Here is a 21,630-nt window from a genome sequence, read left to right as displayed (position 1 = left end):
TGCTCGGAGAGGCCTCCTGCCCAAAGGAACCCCGCACCGCTGCGTGCTGTCACCGCTCGGGGGGGAAGGCAGGACGAGGCTCCCCGCTCACGTTTAAGCATACAAAAACAAATAATAGAAAAAAAAAAAAAAGAAGAAGAAAAAGAAAAGTTAAAGCCGTCTGAAAACGCCTCCCTCTTTCCCAGAAGAGTGATAAAGGCTTTTTGGCAGAGCGAGGTGGTGTTTATTTTGGTTTTGTGTTGTGTTGCTGCTCTGACCCCCTCAGCTGTTGGAGCTGTTAGACGGCGAACCTGACAGCGTGATTGTTTTTACTGGACTGCGGCGCAGTTTTTAGCTTTGCAGGAGTGGTCTGGGAGCAGTTTGTGCTGATTGCTTCAGAGGGCTGCGACCGGGGCCCACGGCCCCGTCCTGCTCCGCACCCCGCGTCTCGGCCAGGCAGGGCCCGGCCCGCAGCTGGTTTGAATCATCGCGCTCTTCCCATTTCCCCGCGCAGGGCAGCGCTTGAAGATTTTCCTTTCTCTTCTGCTGAAATGTGACTCTAATTAGATGATAACAAGGCTCTGACATTTTCTAATTGTAATCCTATCCGTGCAAGGGGACGTTATTAAAACGATTAAAATTATTGATAAAGGGGAGGAAGGACACTCGGTCGGAGAACTCGATACTTGGCCTGCAGCACCAGGGGGGAGGACAGGCCTGGCTCCATCTCCGGGACAGGAGCACCCTGCACCCCAAGGGATCACCCGACTGGGCAGGGATGGGTGTGGGGAACCCCTGGTGACATTTCCCTGCTGGTTGGGACCGCTTCAAAAAGGGGGACGAGGTCAGCTGAACGAGCCTGCTGGGAATTCGCCCCATTTTGCCTGCACTGAGTAGCCACCCCATAGAGGGTGTAGGCCACAGGCAGGCCAGCTCACGGGACACAACACCATCCCCACAGGCTGAGCTCTTGTCACCACACCGACCCTCAGAAAAGGTGGTCTGGGGACAAAACGTGGTCCTAGCCTGCGGGGAGAACAAATGAGGAGCAGCTTCCTCAGGCATGAAGCTGCTAAGGAGATAGCTGGGCCCTGCTCCCTCCATGCCTGTACACACTAACGTATGAGTCCCAGTGCAAACATTTCCACTTCGCATTATGTGGCTTTTAGACACTCTTTCTGGAAGGTTTTAGCTGCATGAAAGACAGGAATTGGCATCTGGGGAGAAGCAATTGGGCTCTCATCTGCTCAGGTGAAATTAAAGGGAACCGTGCCCCTGTTCACAAGATGAGCTGGTTTATTTTTTTTTCACTTTTTAAAGCCAGGCCTCTCTCTGCAGGCACAAGTAAGAAACAGATGGGAAAAAGTCCTGCAGGCCTCAAGTTTCTACCAGGTAATGGTGAAGAGGGCAAGGTTTTAGCTTTACTGCCTTCAAAACCCTGCGAGGCAATGCAGCAGTTACATCTCATGAGGCAGGCATGCACACCCTACACCTTTTCCCCAAACCTGCCATCAGGCCCCACATACGGCAACGTGCCACAAGGCAGCAATGAGAAGCGAGGGGCATCCCAGCAAGGACCTACCTGGCAGTCCCCAAGCACCAGGGATGGACCCCTTGCTGTTCCCGATGGCATTGCTCCTGCAGGATCCCGTGGTTTTGTCCGGGGGATGCCTCAAGCCAGGCAGGGCTGATGTGGAACCAGGCAGGGAGCCGCATGGTGTGGCAGGAGGCAGATTCGAGCCAGTTTTCTTCTCCGGAAACCTCGGGGATCTCCCTTGGTGTTTCCCAGAATAACCCCACGGCTCCTCTAATTTCCTACAGCTGCTGCACACCAGCGCAGCAGCAGCCGGCGGCAGCACCCGCAGCGTCCCCAGCCCAGCCCTCAGAGGCAGCAGGGATGTCCCTGGTACATCCCCAGTGCCACAGCCCTGGGGGGTGGGGAAACCCTTACATCTGCAGGGAAAAGGCTCATTTTGTGATGCCAGAAGATAGCAATAACAATGTAAAGGGGATACAGAAACCCAGGCGTTGAATCCCATTAGCCCAGCCAGCCTGCAGGCTCTGACAGCAGCCGTCCCTGCTCCCTGAGGGCAGGGAAGATGCACAGCACTGCCATTCCCAACTCACACCTATCCCTGTGCTTCAGGATAAAACAGAGCAGGAATTTTCTGAGCAGCCAGTGACCACCAGACTGCCTGCCTGCAGCATCCACAGCCCTGCTCAGCGCGGCCTCCTCCACCTGAGAGGTGCAGAGACACTGCTGGGGGGCCAGCAGTCAGCACATGCCAGAGTACGAGGCATCTGAGACTTCTCTCCCCAGTATCTGTTCACACACAGGGTCTAACCACCAGTACACCGAGGACTGAAGACACCAGCGAGCTGCAGCACTTCTCAGAAAGTCCTTCAGTGCTTGCAAACCATTTGCAGACAACAATTTATTCATCCAATTTACACCTTATTTCTGTTCACAAGCAGATCATAGTCTCCATGAAATTGCTCATTGCTAGAAATTATGCAGCAAATATTTCAGTATACATATCTCCAGCAAATTGCCTGCAGCCAGTGCTATTTCCCTATTCACAGCCAGAAATCTGAGCTGTTTTGCTAGGACATACAGCTCCCATAGCATGGCTCGTTCCCTGTCACAGAGGTACGATGCTCTCCGATCCTGGCACCGACAGGCAGCACTCCTTAGCTTATAAATAAAAGCTCACAACAGAATCAACCTTACAGTGCAAATATTCATGATTATGAATTCGAAAATCACTTCCTATGAATAAGCCTGCACAGTTTGCATTAAAACATGCTGCTTCAGCATCATTCCTGCCAGTGTACATGTTTGCTAGAACAGCCACAGAGAGCAAACCCAAAAAGGTCACGAAGGGAAAGCGAACAAATTTATTGAGAAATTCAAACATATGTTTGGTGCTGGTTAAAAAAAAAAAAGCTGCAAAACCACAGATAGTGTCTCCATCACCCTTGGAGACTGCACTGTGCAGAGCTCGCTATGCAGGGACAGAGGTCTCAGCTAATTGAAAAATTGATTAATTTTTTATACCTAACAACTTCCATAATTTGAAGGTATTAATTTCTCTTAAAAATGTTGAAGATTTTTTGAAAAAGATTTAGAATTCGTATTGGAAACCTACAAAGGGGTTTTTAAGACGCTACCTTCTTATTTTAATAAAATGTAGTTTAGATTTTTTTTTTCCTGGAAATATCTTCATTAAATACAAGAGGAACTAAAGGGCATGCTAATATAATTCACAGACGATACTAAATTAGGATATATTGTACACGGCAGTGCGGACTGAGAAATAATACAAAGGGCCCCAGAGAGATTGGAAACCTGGGTAGAAAATAAATGAGATTCAATTTGGAAAAATGCCGTCGATGCCTCTAGGGAAAATAATTTGAAACACACGGAAACCTGGGAAGCAGGAATGGCTAACAGGGAGTTTAAAACAATAACAGAGAGAAAATTGGTCTGCAAAGCATTACGGACCCCCTCTAACGCCCGCTGGAGTCAGCGGAGGTTCCTGCTGGCTGCAGCGAGGCCTGGGGCCACGGAGGTGCCTTGCACCATGCTGATGGCAGAGGAAGCAGCAGAAGCGTCCCCAAGGACGGGCTCACCAACCGGGGCAGCCCTGGGCCAAATCCATGCGGAGGTGACCAGGCAGGGGATCAGAGAAGGGGAGTCACAGCTTGACCCCTTCTGCCCAGGAGGACAAGCCTCAGCAGCAGTGCTGGAGGCTCACCAGCCTCGCCTTCCCCACAGTTTTCTCCTATAGACATATATAGTTTGGCTACCAACTCTGTCCCTGCTAATTGCAGCAGGCGTTTGGACGTGTCCCTCTGAAATCACCATTAGAAAGATGCTTTATGGAAGAAATTCCTGATCCAAGCAAGGAATTGGCAGAACTGAAGGCCAAATGCAAATGCTCTGCTGAGCTGGGCCTGTAATGCCGGGGCACCCCGTGGGATGGATCATGACCTTGCTCAAGGCCCCTAATTCCCCTTCCCTCCACAAACACGTGCTTCCCCATCTCATTTTTGAGAAAACGAGGTGGGGAGGACTAAGCGTGAGTTTTGGCAGGGGAATGACGGGTTGCCCAGCTTTCAGCTTCACAAAGCAGGAGGGCAAACCACTGCTGGCAGGGAGGAGAAAGCACATCAGGGACAAGAGGGAGGCCTGGAGGGCTGTGGGATGGCCGAAACACAGCGGCCCCAACCCTCAGGGCTGCACCCAGCCAGCCAACTTGCAGGATGAGGACTGATCTTTTATTATTATTTGTGAAAGGGTTGGTACCATCTCCCCAGGGCACTCGCAGCTCTGCTCACCTGCCTTCTGTATTTCAAGAAGCCATCTAAGCCTATATATTCCAGATGATAAACTCTACCTAGTCATTTTCTCCTTTCCATTAAAATCATCTACACCACAAGAACTTAAAACAAAAATCAATTTCAGAGGAAACAAAGAGGAGCAGACCAAGGACTCCTACTTTCCACTGCTGTTTTTCAGCTTCTAAAAGGCACACTCCACTTATGAACCTGGGTATTGCATATATATATTTTAAAAGCTAGCAGTGCAAACACTTGTTACGGTATCCATCATTTATTCTTGACCTTACAAAAAACAGAGCTTGTCAGGTAACAGCATTTCTGACATTTTGAAGATGTTTTTTTTCACCTTTGGGACAGAAATAAAATCTTAAAACATTTTGTTGAATGAGCTTTCAGAAGCGTGGCTTTGGAGACACCTAACGAAAGGCAAGTTTTTTTCTAGATAAGGTTGAAATTACCTAAGACTTCCCAACGACCCAAAAAACTCTAAGGGAAGAGATCATTTCCTCAAAGCTTTCCAAATTAAATGCAATTGTTCCCTTCCCTGGATGAAAACTCCTGCACTGGGGTGGGGGTGACGATGGTTTTGATGGTCCTCCCCAGAGCCCCTCGCAGGCTCTTGGAGACATTCATCTCAGATCAGAGGGAACTTGTTTACTCTTTTCCAGGACTATTGATTTTTAGCCACATCCCTGAAGCAGCTTATATCTAGCTCTCACAAGAGGGGTCCTTAGGAATTAAAGATACGAACATGAGACTCGCTCTTGAAGTCCCTGGGAAACACCAGTGAGGAGGTTTGAAAAGGCATTTTCCTGCACTCGAGGACTGCCACAACACACTGACTTGCTAATCAACATCGAGCTTCAGCCAGCAAATATTTAAGGGAGAAACAAGGAGATCTTGGGAGCTGTGCCACGAATAGCACAGCAGCAACCAACTCGCAGCCTCCACTGTCTTCTCTCAGGTCACTGACAACTAGATTTTTCTTTTTTGAAGGCCTAACAAAGTGATTTGAATCAAACATTTGCATCCCTTTTTTAAAAAAAAAATATCCTGTTTCTAATTTTGAATGCAACAGCATGCATCAAAGCAAAGAATGAAATGTAATGAATTACCTAAATCAATGGAGATATGCTGCTTTCACTCAGTCTTCAGGGTGTCAGGGATGTGAGATTTTTAATGGGTTGCATAATCAGAAAGGAAGCATCCTTAACTTTATAATACAGCTAGCAGTCAGTGTCAGTCTTTAGACTGGAACAAGGCATGAATTTTTATAGTTGAATGCAAGTATTTACACATTTTATCATGCAGAAAGCTCATCTCCTCCACCAGTTTCCAGTCCAGCCATTAAGTGCAAGGCAAGGGGATTTCCACCCAGCCCAGCTCTGGACTGGGGAACCAGGGAGTCTTCCTGCCCTTGCTCTCCCAGGAAATGCAAGTCCCTGGGCAAGGATGAGAGCTACGATTTCTAGACTCGTGGAAGAAAAGAAAAGCCACACAAACCATTTCAAAAAGCTGTAGGCACCCAACCAGTAAACACACACCTCTGGTCTCTCACGTGAGTGATTTTTGGAAATCCTCTTCACAGCTACGGAGTTTCCAGATACCTGATGAAATGTGTCCTGTTGTGAGCAGAATCTGTCATGTTCACTGCCTTCTAGTCAATCACTTAGAAATGCAAAACGTGGTTTGACAAGCTTCATTTCTGAATTTACCCAGTTTTAAAGTATTGTGTATATTTTAATTGCATGCCCATCTTCATCTGAGCGCAGTTCAACAAAATGCAGCCTAAAAACCATCTAAATGTAATATTCACATTTTGAAAGTGAAAAAGCTAAGGTTTTCTATACAAAAATTGAGCTATGTAATTGCTTAAACGAGCATTCCTTTACCATATCATCCTCCCTAGTACGAAGTAGTGCCATATTTAATGCAAGCAGCTATATTTGGTTACAAATCATATTTTAGCAATTATACTACACAGCAAGAATGAACAACTCTGTAGTTTTTAATAAAATGCACATGAGAAACAGGATCTTTAATTTACATTTATTTTTATCTTGCTCGTTCATGAAAAGTCATGTTCAAAACCTACTTTGCCTTGTCTTTTCATCAGAGCAAAGCAGGGCTATGTGTGAGCTCGGCATGGCTCTGCTGGCACCCCAGCACCAGGCGACACACGACTTTCGGCCCAGCTCAGGACTGAGCTGCATCAGGAGCTCCAAACTCAGATGTTACACTTCCACAGCTTGCCAAGGGGAGAGAGCACCAATATCACAAGCTGAGAAGCCCTCTGGAATTTAGGGCCGGGAGGTACTTACACACAGCCGTTGGGAAGCGGTGCTACCACCCTCCTCGAGGGGAGCACACCCTGCTACCCGTTGCCTCCAGCAGGTTTGGCACTTGGCAGCCTGGCAGGTTTCTGCAGCTTCGCACATGACGGGACCTGGCACCTACACCTCGCAGAGACCTTGCTGTCCTATGGGCGAACCACGCAGTCCTGATACAACAGGCCCCTGAAGTCAAAATTCCTCTTTAATGCCTACCGAAGGCTCCAATTAATTCTCACTGGCAACAGACAGGCATCTTAAATTCACTGTGCTTCAGCCCTTAATTGACGGGTCTGATCATTAAGGCTAAGAGGAGGAGGAGGGAGGGAAAGAGGCAGGCAAGGGCTGAAGAATGCAAGATGACAGGGCTACCTGGGGAACAAACGAACAAATTTCCATCAAAACCGCCTTGCATCCGCCTTGCATCTCCTCCTGCCTCGGCGGTTCGTCAGATGCCGGAAAGGATCCCTGCATCAACGCGCTTAGCTCCTGCTTGAGGACAGGCAAGCCTCCTCCAGCTACCCCACGCAGCCAGTACATTAACATTTTTTAGTGAAGATGATAAACCTGGAGCAGATCAGTAACTCGAGAAGGGCATTGACTTACGCATTAGGGACTGCGGAGCAGAGCTGGCTATCAGCAGCAAGGTCAGGAGGTGCAGCATTTTCCCAAAGCGCTCCTTGAAATTCTCCAAGCCAAAGCCTTCCCCAGACCCAGATCTGCCACAACTGGGACGAGGACGCTGCAGACCTCTGTCAACCTGAGAAATCCCATCAGTGAAGTAGATGGAAAAAGGATACAAGGGCAAAGCCATCGCAGTGCAGTTCACTTTCTGTCCACTGCGTGGATTAGCATAATTAATGAAGTATTTAGAAACTTTTAGACTAGGAGGCAATGCCACCTAGTGAAGAGGAGCAGGACGGCATGTGACAGACAGGGGACATCCCCAAAGGGCTGGTGACGGGGTGGGTGTTGAGGCAGCAAGCTCCCACTGGTGCCCCTGGGCTCAGCACCAAGGCCCAGCAGCACAGGCATCTGGCACTGGTGCCTGTATTAACCCAGGCATCCTACCCTACCCCACCCCACCATCTGCACCCCTACGCCCGGCAGCTACACAAACACAAGTTCAAAGACATTTTAACCGATGAATAATTTAAAGAAAAATGCGTTTTCAGTAGGCCTTGAATTTAAATTTTCCTTCAACGAGGCCTTTTAAAGCCAGAAAATATACAGCTCAAAAATGACAGATGGCTTTAAAATTAGAGATCAGATTATACAGGAATTTATAAAGGTATTGCAGAGAAAAAGCAGCCCTGAATGGTACTAAATTTAGGCTAAAGCCCAAGCAGACACCAGCAATTAAATCAAAATTCCAAAAACTTCATGGCCCAGAGGCTGTCACAGCGCTTGGCAGTGGCTGACAGCCACAGCACAGCCCAACTGCCTAGCAGAGGGCAACTGGTTCCCATTGCTCTGAACCATTTTCCATTAAAAGATCCAAACTGAGCGCAAGTCAGACTCTCCACACAAGATATTTGATGCAGCAGTTTTTGGGGACTTTTTTTTTTTTTCTTTCCCCTAAACGAATTCCTGGTTCTGTTTAGTTATTTGCAAAACCATGTCAAGTTATGAGCCTATGACCACAAATCAGACAGAAGTAGCTACTGATGTGGTTTCTCCCCCACTACCACCAGCATTTGCCATGGTAATACAGAGCTATAAAAATAACAGTCATGATCTATAGTAAGGCAGCAGTTTGATCAGACTAAAGACTTCTGGTATGCAAGACTCCTCTACCAAAAAATGTTTCGGTCAATTTGTAAAATTGATGGGACTCCGGAGTAATCATGCCGGAGCCAAACACTTACATGTTTGATACAGAGGGATTTTCAGTGGATTTGATGGAGGGTGGAAGGAAGGGCGGTGTTTGCTTTAACGTACACATTCTTTTTGCAAGTGTGGTGCAGATTTTGCTGAGAAACGTGCAGGAACACAAGGACCAACGTGGCAGGCGACACGCAACCAGAAGACACCGTGCCTCGGTCAAGCCGTGCGCAGGGAGCCGGCGCGCAGAGCGCACGCTGCTGTGACGGTGCTTGCGTGACATCTGGTGGTCAAAAAGTACCCCAGGAGGAGCCGTGGGACTCACCGCTACACCCAGGTACCCCGCAGAGCCACAGGAAAGGCCAACAGCCCTGCCAGGAACTACGCTGGCACCCAGGTGTTCAGTTTCTAATGGATTTTCTGGTAAAATAATCAAGTAGTGATTTGGGGGAACTGAACACGTATGCTCCCTGGTTTCTAAAGAGCACCGATCCACTCCAATTACACCCCCAGCCCCTTCTAAAGACAAGCAAGTGTCTAAAAGAATGCTAGGTGGCCATAAATTTAAGGCATTGCTTTTCATTAGCCTAAAGCTTTTAGGCATTTTTAAGCTATATTTAGGTTCTAAAGGAAAAAAAAAAAAAAGTTCATCTGAACTGTGATCCAGCAGAGGACAAAACCACAAACTCTGCCAAAAATCAAGCCCTGAAGTCTGTTCTTTGCCCTTTAATAGCAGCACTTAAAGGTTGCCTCCTTATACTAATTGTGTGAGAAACAGAAGCACTTCAGTACACAGCACTGAAAGCAGATCTACAAAGACAGGTTCCTGAAAGAGAAAAGAACATACTTATTGAAGGTACACACTCGAAAACTTCTCTGTACCTCAGACTCCTTTGTTTTAAAACAAACAAAACAGAAAACCCAAAGAAGCCAGCAACTGAAAGGTGAGCTGGAGTCAACCTCATCTGTAAGAGCCTTCAGGCAGCCCTGCTGCTTGCAGCGGAGCCGGAGCACGCCTCTCTGCCTTTCAATAGGCCGGAGCTGTCAGAGAAGCTGAGGATAAATTGTCAAGTCCCGACCGTCCTAAACAAACGTGATGCTCAGCTGAATGCTGCAGTTTCTTCTTTAGCTGCAGTTGCTGCCTGCATTAAGTTGATCTAAAATGCACGGGCTCGAAGCAAGACGTACCCTCCTCTGTGCACAGCAGAGCAATTGTCCCTGCAGCAGGCATCTCTTCCCCACATTTCTCTCTCCTTAATCCCAAAGGTTTCCATAAACAAGGCAGCTCCTTGTCTGTATCAAGCTCATGTACCATAAACATGACCTGACCTACATTATCCAGTTAAATACATCTTATTTAAAGCTCAGTTTCTCCCCTGCCCTTCAGCCCCTGACACATTTAACGCAATGCAGTGCAAACAGATTTGCGATCCCTTCTCCTCCCAGCCACTTCCCCAAGCTGCCTGGAAGGAGGCTCAGGTAACCCAAGCATTAGGTAAGGTCTAGAACTGCAAGAAAGTCCCACGTCAGGAGAGATGAGATACCAGCAAAGCTGAAGGCAAACACAGAAATTAACAACAACGACAAAAAAAGCTTGTCAGAGTTTCAGGCAGGGGTGGGAGCTGCTTTGCACATGTCCTGCTTACATGCGTTCAGAGCAAACAAGTCAGTTCATTTCTCAAGATATTTCACTCCGTTTACAACAGCTTTTAGCTCTGCAGTTTGTAATATTACACGCTCTGAAAAGTAAATCCAATCCCCAAATTCTTCTAGTTGGTTACTCATAAAATCCATTAAGTTCAGGCGCAAGCAAACCAGACTCATCTCTTTCCCTCCCAATGCCTATTACATATAAATAGTAATTATTGTTCCTGGCAAGGCTCTAGTGTCTCTTATGATTTTGTACTTTAATGATCTGATTTCTTAGCACTTTCCAATGAAAGAATATATTTAACAAGCATCCATGTTTCCTCCTCCATGATAGGATTTTTAAATTATGAACGTAATAAAGACAATGATGTTGCCAGTCTCATGATTAATAGCTTAAAGAGTCATTCACTAAGCCTTCATTCCCCCCATTATCACAAATTCACAAGCTGTATGGCTTTGTAAAATTCAGTGAAGACAAGATTTAACTCCGTAGTTACATAGCTAAATCAACAAGCAATACCAGAAGGGCGTTAATTTAGTTTGATCTAGAAAAGCAATTTAAATCCTACCTGTTCTGTTGACAGATCTGTGTTTTTTTAAATGCCACCTTAGTAGAAAGTGTCTAATGCAAGATTTCCACCCTTATTTATGCAATATGTGACATCTCCAATCTTGTACGCTGTCACAGCTCAAACCACAGTAAGCTATATCACCGCGATGCTGCGGAGCAAAGAGCATCATTAGCGTACAGTTCAGAGTTATTGAACTAATAAACTGGAGAGGCTTCTCCTAATACAACAGGGATCCCAAAACAAGCTGCTACAAACATTCCCTCAACCATCACACCAGTTGCTTTTAAAATTAAAATGAAACCAAACTGCTGAAAGAAAATAGGGTTTATGGTAAAACTCAGTTTTATTACTTCACAGGAACATGGGCTTCATTTGATGCAAGAACACACCCACAAAACACAGATGTTGCTCGAAGGAGTTCGGTCTACGTCACTTCCAAAGGTTTAAGTTTTCACATTAACTTGAATAAATGCTACAGGAGATAATGCCAATCAAACCTCTGAGGAAATAAAGATAGGCTGAACATTATGCCAGAGATGCAACTCAAGGCATCAACTCTTCACAAGCCTGTCTGGCTCAGCGATCAGTGCAAGCGAAACATTCAAGATATCACCTTCACACTCAAAAGGACCAGGTAAGAATGGAGCAACAGCACATTAAACAGCACAAAGGTCCATCCTCCATTCTGCAATATCTAAAGGCTTAGCAATCGGTATTTCTCTGCCCTGCAGAATCAAGGCCACATTTTCAATTTTTGTTTGATTTATATCAGCTGCACAGTCATTCTAAGCTATAGATTAAAGCAAACAAAATGGAAACTAATCATTTATTTCCAATTGTGTTTAAGGTTTATTACAACTCAGGTAGCTTGAATTTGTCATGCATGAGATGGAGCCTTCACCAGTTCTGGGACTATTTGTATAATTCAGCACAGCGAGACAATCTCTTCCGAACAAGTCATGAAATTTAAGCATTAGCCAAACCAGTTCAGAGTGATTTATGAAATTCTGAATATCACATTAATGGAATAGCTAACAGCCATAACTACATCCACATAAATATGCCTCTCATAATAAAAACACTCTACATAGTTCTGAATGTTTTAAGAAATGGTAAAATGACTGCAGATTATGGAGCCCATCTCCTTCAAGGCATCAAAGACATTCTCAAGGAGGAGTTAATTAGTCCAGTTTCACAAGATACACCATTACAGAGTCTGAGATTCTGACGGCCTGTGATTAATTTCCACCCTACACCAACATACTTTGCTTACATTAGCTCTGTTTTCAATTTCCCCTCCTTTTTTCAGAGGCCTCTCACTGGTGTATTCACAGTTGGAGACTCGAGTTCAACTTCTCTGTACTGCCCCATAACCAACTGGAACACTTGTCGGCAAACCTCTAGATGACAAGGAAGCACACAAGAAGTACTTTCCAACATGCGTCTTTCCCCACCCTGTTCCCCGACTCACAAGGCAGCAGATTCAAATGCAAGCCCCCCTCCCCTCACACGATCTGGTGCACATATGCACTTGCTTCAAAGCATCCCTACTCCTGCTAAACACAAAGTTCACAGAAATACCGTGCTTTTATTGCTGCCACTGATAAAGGGATCGGGATTAAAGACTCTCACGTTGAGAAGACAGATTCCTACCAACCAGTTGTAGGCACCAAGTGTCAGGAAAGGACTCTATGTGGTCCAGAGCTCCACCGTATTCCCACACAATGAAAAATGTCCACGCACATGACATCTTTCATGAAAACTAAGGGGCTTCCTTGGAGGCACTGACACTCCCAGGCCAGCACACTGGCACTGCACATCTTTCAAACTTCCTTACCAACATTTTAAGTTCTGAACATAAAGGCAACTCACTTCTGCAGTTCCCTTTTGCAGGGAGTCTTGCTTGAGGACACAGCTTCACTTGCATGCATCCAAAGTTGGCACTGCTTTCCTGCCTCTTCCTGGCCAACCCATCCTCCCTCTTTGCTCATCTGGTATAAACATTCAGTGAAAAGTTTCACTGGGGCAAGTCCTCTGTCCTCTGGGCCTTTTGGCTTAGTTTTAACCCAGATCAGTTGTGCTGGTCTCACCACACTGCAGCATGAGCATTTGTGCCATTCATGTGATAGTGCGGAGAGAAGATGAGAATGGCAGCACTACCCTAAATGCTCAAGCCTAGCACACGAGACACTGCATCCCAAGCTTCAATTTTCATTGAAGTCACCCTCCACTGCTCCCAGACACTCACCCCAACAAGGTGCTGCCGTTTGTATAAGGCAACGCTTTGGAGAAACACACAGAAACCATGTGCTGTGGGGCCCTCTGCACGATACGATAGGCAAACCTATCCTTGGCCAGGCCAGGTCTTATTTATTTTTTATTTTTTTAATTTTAATTAATAAATTCCCTGATTAAGTTATCTAACCAAGAGCTAAAGGCCTTCCTCACCTTGCTAAACCAAGCCAGTCCTTGCCAGCTGCCAACCAAGGGAAGTGGGAACACACAAGGATACTGCAGAACCTCCTTCTCCAGCACAACTCAGCACGCACATGCTTCCATCCCCTGGCCTGACTGCTCTTGGCACTCCCTCATTTCTCCCTGCTCCCTCTGACAACCTAGGAGGGATTTGCACCTGGCTTTGCTCAATCCCGAATTAATCTGCAAGACAGGGAAGTCAACATGGTCTTCTTTTGTCAGAAGTCAGAGCTATGGACAGACACCGAGTCAAAGTGAATCTGTGCAACAGATGACGTTGAGCACTTAGAACAGTTTTCCCCTGGGCTCACTTCCTCAACTGGCCCAAAAACACAGCGAAGGCATTTGCTGCTGTAGCAGTCCCATACAGCAGCCTCTTCAGACAAAACGGGCTTTCTTCACACCACAGCTTAGAGATCAAGGCAAAAAAACAAAAGTCTCAAGATCCACTGTTCTCACTTATCCCTGCTCAGTGTAACAATACGGCAAAGTTCAGCGTTGGATTTACAGCCTCCATCCCCTCTGGAGCAGAACAATTTTTTTGTGTTCCTACCCACCACAAGTGCTATTATTCCCAAGCATGAGCGCTACTGAACGCAAACGAAGCTAGGGATGCTTGAGACAATCAAATAGCAGATGCAAGAGAAATGAATTAATTTATATTTGAATAAAGGAAAAAGCCAATGGGAGGTTAAAGACAACAAGATAGAAGGGAATTCATTTGAAGACAGAGCTGAAGGGAGATGCAAAATGGTACATTTCATTTCATATTGCGGAACTGAAAAATGACTCAAAGCCATCTGAGATTTAAACAGTTACAGCCAAGGATTTTATCTTAGTATCTTATCTGAGCTGTGCCTCTTCAGGGCCAGGTTTATAATTCTCCTTAATACACACACCATGGAGACTTCTGCAGCATATAGGAACATACTATCAATCTGACTGAACACCTTTGCACTTTTTATTATACAGACAAGGGCTGAAGCTTTCTTTTTGTGCAAGGGCTGCTTTTTATCTGTAGCGACAGGCTGATAATGACAGCTGGTTAAGTGTTAACAGAACAAACTTTATTAGCTACTTTAGCTATTTAAAAAAGAGGTCTCCAGAAATTAAATCTGTAGATGTTCAGCCACCCTAAAAATCATGTAGATGTTCAGCCACCCTAAAAAGTGGTAATTCGGTACTATACGGCCACATCAGGGACAACAGAATACTCAAATAGGTTCCAGCTGTTCTTTTTATGGCATTGAGTTTTTTTGATACATTCAAAGCATTATTGCATCAGAAAACATATCATGCATCTTTATGTTTCCAGACAAATTCACCTGTATTCGTCAATTTCTAGCTACATCTCAAAGGTGCACCAAATCTACAGTTTTATGGTTTAGTTGCATGCTTTGCCTATATGCATGCTGAGATAATAAATATTAAATACAGGAAAGAACATAAAAGAACCAAACTGACATAAGGAATATTATACGGCAACTCTTATGTTCTGCCAGTTAAAGAGCTTGTCAAAAAATTGAGGTAACAACAGTGGCCACACCACTCAGCTGAGAATCGCTCAAAATTCACGGAAGTTTTCAGAAATTCAAGTACACAAACACCAGCTGCAACTTGTCAGAAATGCCAGAGAAATTAGGTTGGCTGCATTTTATTAGTCTATTAGCTGGCGTTCACACAGCTCCTTGTAAATCCTTTTTCTCACTCGGGGCATATCTTCCTGGGAGAACTGAAAAGGCTGGTCTAAGGCGAGGCACTTGCAGTACTGAGGAAAAGGAAAAGGCTTGATTGAAAAAAGGACATTTACAATGTGAACAATACAGGCTACTGATTACTTTTTAAAAAGCAGTTCTCTTACCTGGAGCACAAAAACCCCACAGTCACTGTCATTTTTCTGTTGTGGAATGCACTGAAGGAAAACAAACATGAATAGACGTGTTAGATCCTTACCCATCCTTTAATTCTTTAAGTCCTGCTTCAAGTCCAAAAGCAGATTCTACGAAACAATGAAGTACATTGTTCCCAGAACCAACTGTTCTGCAGCAGCAGGAACTGGCGTTATTACTTATTCTGATCCCAACTTCTGCAAGGTGACACTCAACACCATGTTAGAACAACACCTAACATTCAGAAAAACATATCGTATAGGCCTGAAAACAAATTACAAATCTTTCTTTCAAGTTTATTTTCTTTTAGCAACCTATGCAGAACAGCTTCTCAATTAGTTTAAATAAATGTTTGTACAGCACTATCTGCTTTACACAGGATTGAACTGTAACAGCAAAGTCACACAGGTCTAGAGGAAGATTATTCTCGGCATCCATGCTACCGACAAGTGGCTTTCCTCCCCCTGCCACACCAAAGGTTCTCAAAGAACACAAAGGGCAGCACGCTGTCAGACAACAGGACTCCGCGAGGCAGTCTCAAATGATAATTTTCAACCTTTGTCACTTCGCCAGACATGCTGAATTCTGATATACAGGGCTAAGAAGTCCCACTTGCTAGTGCTGCTACGCCTCTGGAACATGAAGGGGAAAAATAATGGTTTTTCTCAACTCCCAAATCTTCCGGCTTACAGACTGCAGGAGGACAAACCCTGGCTGCACAGGGTGCGGGTGAGTGTGGAAGGGAATCGTTCTATCATCGTAGCAGCATCTAAAAATAATCCTGTGTAAAGAGGGAGTTGTTGGGAGTGTCTAGTGTGCAATGACCTGTTTTATATCTTCAGAGCCATTATGGGATGGCTACGCAAATCACATACTCCCTCATTTACACTACACACAAGTTATTCCCTTTTATTGCTGCCAGACTTTGTTTACTTGTGATCAAATGTAATGTGCTACAAACAGCCCTGGAGACCAAAGCTCTCTATCCATAACAAATATAAAATATAGGCAGCAGCAGCATTCGCCTGTTCCCTCCCTCACCAAATCCCATCCATTTAGCATAGTTCAGAACAGTCCTTTTGGGAGGAGTTAGGAAGCTGAGTCTCCAGCTCACTCTGTCCTTGACCTTCCTCCAACATCGGCACTGGCTACAGGTTTTGCTGCACAGATATTTAACTGACCAGAGATCAAGCTCAGATCACCAAGTCACTTGCAGAAAGTATTAAAGACCTGGAGGGAGTTGAATGAGTGACAGAGCTTTAATTCCCATGTGTAACCACCCGTGTAGCTCCTACCATCTTCCTTGTAGTCAGCATGAAACAATTCACTACTTATAAAAAATATATGGGTTTAGAAGCAATCTCCTAAAATCTGCCAGAAAGCCAGACTTCAGGACTCGAGGGGCTGCCATTTACCTTTGTCACAGCAGTCTGCCAACCCTGAAGAAACTCGGGGCGATTCTTCTCTTTTGCTTCAGTCAGCAAATACTTTCGAATGTTCTTTATAAAGGAAAGGGAAAAAACAAACAATAACCCACTATTATTCACCAGCTAAAAAACAGGAGGGAGACACTGACATCTTTGTTGGCATCCTTTTGACAATGAGGACAAACTTCAGGTATCATTACACATTAGGAGCTCAGCTCAGATCTGAAGACAAAGAGATCAGCACCTTCTAACTCCAAGGCTTGTTCTGGTCCATCAAGGGAGACTTTAACATCCCTCTGCCCCACTGCACGCTGGCATACTTAATCTTGGGGTAGCTGTGGCACTTGTACACAAAGTCAGAGTGCTCTCAGACATGCAGAGCTGCACCGTGCAGTCCCACACATGCTGTCTCTCGACTTACTCAGCTGACACCAAGGCCTATATTTTCAGGATGATAGCCTTTTCCTGCCCAAATTTCGGTACAAAAAGCTTTGAGTTCTGCAGCTAATCAGCAAAGCCCCAGGGAATGTTTTAGTGACATACAGGAAAAAATAGTCTGACACGAGAGAAGGAAGCAAGACAAATGAGCCTCTGGTCTTGGGTTAAGCAAATCCTTCTCCTTCTCTGTAAACAGGCTGGTGGTTTATAGCACAATTTAAACACACTCCAGCACACTGAGGTTCACCTTAATGGGTGGACCACAGAGGAATTTTGGGTATTGACCCCCTACTCCCCAGAAAGGGCAAGAAGAAAAGTGTTTCATGTTCGTAAGACAATTAAGTCAATTAAGTGCAAATGCCTTGCCCTGAGAGGGATGGGAGAGGCCACATTGCAAGGCCACGGGAGAAACTGCAGGGCTGCTGAGAGGGCCTCCTGGTTTACGCAGCACGTTCAGAAGCTAGAGAGCAGGAGGTCTCTCACTCCCCGAACAAACATCAGCTTCACCTTCAGCAAATGCCAGAAGGAAGCTCGTATCTTCATTCAGAAGTCCGAGCTGGGAACTCTCCCGGGTACAATAATTACTACTCTGCTGTAAGCCAACAACTACACACAGTTAAAAATAGAGGGCTGCTACATCAAACAAGCAATTAAGTCGACAAAATTAGCTTTTGTAAGAGGGTCATTACAATTCGCTAGTCCCAGCAAAAACTTCCTGACTGTTCTTCACAAGAAAGACTGATATTTTAACTCCAGCGTTCAGGTAGTAGCTTCAAAAGGTTGCAGGTTTATAATCAGAGGTACTCACCCTGTACTCGTGCGGACAGAGGAAAAAGGCAACACACTGTTAATAGCACAGTAACACATAAACCCCACTGGGCAGCACTATAGCATCTTCAGTCCTGTTCTCTCACCTAGGCAACCTCCTCCAAAAAAGGACCCCAGTTTGTCATTTCCTAAAGGCAAGCCCTTTTGCAGTTTAAAGAACTGCTCTTACTCTCCTCCTGACTACCTGCTTACCCACGGCCCTCGGCTTCAAGCTCCTGCTTTTGGTGGGAGTGACAAGACAGAGCAGTAAGAGGTGTGTGGACTACACAGTCAGGCTATTTACGCAATATGCAATCTGACTTCAACTCCCTGGTGTGGATTCATTCTAGGACCCCCCAAATCTGTGCTTCAGATTCCTCCTCTGCAGAGCAAGCTGATTCTCATTTCACAGACAACAGGACAGCAGACGTACTGCATTGAAAGTTTAAGAGAGAAAAGGAAAAGGGGGGTTGTTGGTTTAAGCAAACAGTTCAAACTTTGCCAACAGCTGCCACTCTTACCTCTACACAAAACTTAAAATGAATGCCTTGGGAATCATAAAATGAAATGATTCGACTGGGGATGTTCACAGTAATGAGGGACCAGTGGACTTCCAGGTGAATAGGAATTAACAGGAGAGTCTTTTTGAACAAGTCCACCTGGCAAGAAGAACAATACACATTAGAGACAATTCCAGAGGCACAACACAGCAAAGCATGCGATGAATCATACCCAGATCTCCTACCCACCCACCACCCCCTAACTGAAGCTCTTCAGTTCTCTTCCAGTACATTCCTCATGTTTCTCTCACACACAACTTATGAGCAGACACAAAAATAGTTAGAGCACAGAAAGTAGCTAAGGAGCACTGTACAGTACCAGAGCTAGTCACCACTGTGTTTGTGGCAAAAAGTCTGCTCACATTACGCTTCAACAACTGCGTTCAAGTGGGATTGCTTTTGAGTAACAATGGGAACACAGCTGAGACTCAATAGGGGTTGGTCACATATCTCGGTAACGGCATTCCTGCAGCATGAATCCCACTGGCTTCACGAGATCTGCATCCCGGGTAGGTGACACATTGTGCAGCTGTGCTGACAAGCATCCCACAAACCCAGCAGGCTGGTGGAGCTCGACTCCCTCTGCCGTGAGGCAGGCTCTGCGCCTGGTCTGAGGAACGCAGGAGAGGAGTGCTCTGGTGAGCAGAGGAAGGGAGGGGGAGAAGACAAAGTAGATCCATGCCTGCTTGAACTTCATGCCGTAGCAGATGTACCGTGGCCAAAGGCAGGCAAATGAGGGAGAAGGTCTTAAAGTACAGAACAAGCAGATCAGATACAACACCCCCCGTGTCTGTGAGGCAGATGAGCCCTTATGCTTTTGGAAGCCAGTCAAGACAGGGCCTTTCATGATCTTCCTTCTCCCAGCTCCTCTCTAAATGGTTGTCTAATTGCTGGGTTTTTGGTGGTATAGTACAGAAAATAAGCAGAAATAGAATACTGAATTAAATTAACTCACCCTGTGGAAAGATTGCCTTTTTTTTTTAAAGCACCGTGCAATTTGAACAGTACATAATTGCTGCACACTGGTACAAGGCAGGTCATTTGTAGGAAAGAAAAGTGTATTTTTTGAGTAGCAGCAGGAGGCAGAAGGCAGAAAAAGGTCTGAGCATTCACAGCAGTTACCAGCAGAGCCTTGCTCCCAACAGTGTGCTGATTGTCACAAGCATCCCTGCTCCCACCTACAGCAACTGCTTCCTGACCACACCACAGCACGCTCGGTACACAACGATCCATCATCCTCAGAGAGGAGAAGGAGATGTGAGCCAGCAGCAAGCCCGGCCCTCAAAGGAAAGCTGGAAGAAGACAGATGAACTACACCTTCTGTGATGTACAGCAACAGCAGAGCTCGGCTAAGCTCAAGAGTCCTCAAGTGGCCCTAGCTGAAGGATTGCTGCAGGCGTGCAAACCTGCAGCAGGAGAGTGGAAACAGGCAGCCAAGAGCTGGAAGAGTCTTTAATGAAGAGCCGGTGTACAGAAATGATGGTGGCAACCTGGAGTCGTGCCAGCGAGACAGCGCAGCGCCAGGTAGCTGACATAACAGCAGATCAGAGCAGGAGCATCAGTGTGCTCAGCAGCCAGGACAGACACGAGCAGGAGCTGTGGAAGCACAGCAGCTACAGGCAGAGGAGCACGTCCTTCTGGGCTCTGGCTGCCTGTGTCCCAGAAGAGCACGTTTATAGAGCCCGGAACAGTGCTCTTGCGTGTTTGAAAAGCAGAAACAAGTTCTCCTTAATTGCACATTGCAGGATGAGGCAGTCTACTTGAATCCTTCCAAGGGAAACTCTCTAGCTCTTGTCCTTGCTTTAGAGAGTCCTCAGAAATTCAAGTATGAACGTCTTTAAGTAACTGTCCTGCTCTCATCTGGTCCCTCTTCAGCTGCAACATGAACACAGGCTCTGGTTCTGGAACCTACCTTCACTTCCTGGGTTTTAGACTGCTAGAGAGAACGTTTTTTTTTTAATCCTGCAGTAATAAGTACCAATATTCAGTGTCCCTTTAAAGAGGTTTTAATAAATTATATGAATAGATTTTATATTTGGATAATGAGTTCATCTCTACCATTTCACAGATGTGTGCTATTTAAGAGCTCCTGCAGAAAGATCATACATTCAAGCGTGGTCCTTGATTAGTCTTGCCTCATCTCCCACATTAGAAAGGACAAATGTTCACAGAAAAGAGTGCTGCTCTTTGTATTAGCTACCCCAGAAAATATTACAACCCTTGATATGGTGTGGGTTCCGGAAAGCAAGGCAAATTCTGTCCTCGTTATGAAAACGACAGTATGGCTTATTAATTATTGGTCTCTATTTTCTGCTAATACCTGCATATGTTACTCAGGAGTAAAAATTTTATTTTAACCAAACAATCCGAGCTTGAGATAAATGGAAGAAGCAAAATTAAGTTTGCTCTCCAGTAGATTAGTGTACCTGGCACTGTCAGGAGCAGTAAAAGATATTTCTTGCAGCTAAATTAACAGCTTGCATGAACATACACAAAGAGATAACCTACCACCGAAGATGAAGCTATTCAAAGTACAGTTTCACAACGTAAGCAAGCCAACTTGAACAGTATCACCCTACTGAGTCTAGTGACCACAGCTCGCTTTGTACAGCTCCTTTCCAAACCCATCCTTTCCAGATAACACATTGCTCCCAGTTTCAAGTTAGTGATTCAACCCATCCCCAAAACCACAGCATTGACAACATGGAGTTAAACGATACCTTTTTAGTCCATCGTTTTACCCCATTATATCCTTTGGTAACGAGCTGTCTATGAAAAAAGCTGTTAAAGAAATGAACCTAAAAAAGAGAGAGAGGAGGAATGAGCACAGAAATCTTCATGCACAGTCATTCCCCCTCCCCCAGGAGAATTTATATAAAACAACTTGCAATGAGGCATTATTTAATGCAGGTTTTTGAAACAGAACCCCAGTAGGGACAAACAGAGGCTTTGCCAAGCCTAAACTATCGCTGTTCTTCAGCAGACAAAGAAAGCAAGCCTTCTTTCCCCATAATATATGATGTGAGTCATTGCAGCATTTGTATTTACACTTTGATATCTCCAGGCATATCATGTTTAATTTTTTTTTGTTTGGGATGGGACCGGGAGTAAAACACCAGGACAAGGAGTTAGTTTTTGTTGTTCTTTGCAGGGATTAAGGAAGAGATCATTGGGCTGGCAAAATGGGGGTGGTGAAAAAGGGAGTAACTTTGGCTTCTAGTTGCTGGAAGCTCTGAGACTCAAAAAAAAAAAAAGAAATCAAAATAAATTTCATCAAAACAGTTATGAGATTTAATCCAACAACATGGTCATTTGTATTCAACTACTATGACCAG

At 45.3% G+C, this 21,630-nt stretch overlaps 1 protein-coding gene across 6 annotated transcripts in view; it reads right to left on the bottom strand.

Annotated features, from left to right (window-relative positions):
• The window catches only part of SENP5 (SUMO specific peptidase 5), a 56,766-nt gene that overhangs the window by 21,998 nt on the left and 13,138 nt on the right, over nt 1-21,630 (bottom strand). For 3 of the 6 annotated variants that reach the window (XM_038183432.2, XM_038183434.2, XM_038183433.2), the window contains 4 exons: nt 21,016-21,093; nt 18,257-18,394; nt 16,479-16,562; nt 15,036-15,086 (listed from right to left, as the gene is read on the bottom strand). In XM_038183432.2, the coding sequence (XP_038039360.1) occupies nt 15,036-15,086; nt 16,479-16,562; nt 18,257-18,394; nt 21,016-21,093 (351 nt within the window). Of the gene's footprint in view, nt 1-13,813; nt 14,961-15,035; nt 15,087-16,478; nt 16,563-18,256; nt 18,395-21,015; nt 21,094-21,630 lie in introns of those variants that run through there. The other 3 variants (XM_021275759.4, XM_072042657.1, XM_027464797.3) reach the window with 2 other exon arrangements.

The sequence above is a fragment of the Anas platyrhynchos genome, chromosome 9, assembly GCF_047663525.1.
Source record: "Anas platyrhynchos isolate ZD024472 breed Pekin duck chromosome 9, IASCAAS_PekinDuck_T2T, whole genome shotgun sequence".
In the NCBI taxonomy this organism is placed as follows: Eukaryota; Metazoa; Chordata; class Aves; order Anseriformes; family Anatidae; genus Anas; species Anas platyrhynchos.
The sequence above is the reverse complement of the archived record's forward strand: the minus strand, read 5'-3'. Positions and strand labels throughout refer to the sequence as shown.